The 1,660-nt window shown below is 30.5% G+C and overlaps 1 protein-coding gene across 2 annotated transcripts in view; it reads left to right on the forward strand.

Moving 5' to 3' along the window:
- The window catches only part of LOC103582395 (probable ATP-dependent RNA helicase DDX10), a 15,985-nt gene extending 14,381 nt beyond the window's left edge, over nt 1-1,604 (forward strand). The window contains exon 4 of one of the 2 annotated variants that reach the window (XM_008564000.1): nt 1,440-1,604. In XM_008564000.1, coding sequence (XP_008562222.1) covers nt 1,440-1,540 — 101 coding nt within the window. In that variant the 3' untranslated portion in view covers nt 1,541-1,604. The remainder of the gene's footprint in view (nt 1-1,439) is intronic. The other variant, XM_008564001.1, reaches the window with a different exon arrangement.
- The last annotated feature ends 56 nt before the right edge of the window (nt 1,605-1,660 follow it).

The raw sequence follows: 1,660 nt of genomic DNA on the forward strand, positions 1-1,660 counted from the left end.
TTAATGGAGTTATTAACTGATAGATGATTACAAATAATTTTTGCTGATCTGTCATTATGATTTTTGGCGTATTTTGAAGGAGTTCAGAGTTAAGGTTTCTTCTAGTCCTTTTTCTGTATTTATGTGAACAGATTTTCTTAACTCCTGTGTTAGAGAAAATAGGAATAAAATGCTGAACTCTGCCTCAGTCTATCAATCCAGTTTCCATTTATGAGTATATAAACTAGAGACATAAAAGTAAAACAGTGAGCTCCTTCTAGTTCCGTGCATTCAGATGTATTCACAATAAAATTTTGTCTTATAGTTATTTATCAAATCCTAACATTTCTTGTTTTGGTCAGTTTGACACTACTAATTATGATAATTTCTCAGTCTGAGAAGAAAGTTAATAAAGCCATATGACCAGAAAATTAAAATAATGTATATCAATTTTAACTTTTTTGTTGTGGAAAATTATGGATTACGATAACACAATTAATAAGATTTTCAAGCTTAAAACTTAAGATATGGTTCTGTGGGATCAGGAAATAGAAATGAGAGTTAAAGGAGGAAAGGAAATAAAAGTTCTTTCTGTTAAAGTAGTTTCTTCACATTTTTTGCATGATTAATGGGTATTAAATTGCTTTGCTATTTAGAATCCATTGGATACATTTATAAGAGATAAGTGTNCCATTTATGAGTATATAAACTAGAGACATAAAACTAAAACAGTAAGCTCCTTCTAGTTCCATACATTCAGATGTATTTACAATAAAATTTTGTCTTATAGTTATTGGTCAAATCCTAACATATTTCTTGTTTTGGTCAGTTTTATACTACTAATTATGATAATTTCTCAGTCTGAGAAGAAAGTTAATAAAGACATATGACCAGAAAATTAAAATAATGTATATCAATTTTAACTTTTTTGTTGTGGAAAATTATGGATTATGATAACATGATTAATAAGATTTTCAAGCTTAAAACTTAAGATATGGTTCTGTGGGACCAGGAAATAGAAATGAGAATTAAAGGAGGAAAGGAAATAAAAGTTCTTTCTGTTAAAGGAGTTTCTTCACCTTTTTTGCATGATGGATGGGTATTAAATTGCTTTGCTATTTAGAATCCATTGGATACATTTATAAGAGATAAGTGTTTATTTTTAAAACATCAGTATTTATCAGAAATTACATTTTTTGCAACTATTCAATTTTGGAAAAATTTCAGATAACTTAAATGCAAGAAGAGCATTTTTTCCCCCAAAAAATTATTTTAGGAAAAATTCGATCAAAAATGTTTGAAGATCACAACTCTAGACTCCATTTCCCTTTCTCTGCTCAGTATTTAAAAAATTATTTTTTTAATTGATGAAATGTGTGCTCCTTAGTACATTTTTGCTGTTTATTTTGTAAGATTGCTGCCATCTGGAAGTACCAACTCATTCTTCTGTTAATGCCCAGGTTCAATATCTATACCGAGTGTTCTGCCGGCTACGTCCTGGTATTTCTATCCTTGCCCTCCATGGTCGACAGCAGCAGATGAGAAGAATGGAAGTCTATAACGAATTTGTCCGTAAGAGAGCTGCAGTGCTCTTTGCTACTGATATTGCAGCCAGGGGTCTGGGTAAGAAAACTTCCTACAGTGAAATTTCTGTGATCATGGGAAACATGATTTGCTTGTA

The sequence above is a fragment of the Galeopterus variegatus genome, unplaced genomic scaffold (genome assembly GCF_000696425.1).
Source record: "Galeopterus variegatus unplaced genomic scaffold, G_variegatus-3.0.2 Scaffold16054, whole genome shotgun sequence".
Taxonomy (NCBI): domain Eukaryota; kingdom Metazoa; phylum Chordata; class Mammalia; order Dermoptera; family Cynocephalidae; genus Galeopterus; species Galeopterus variegatus.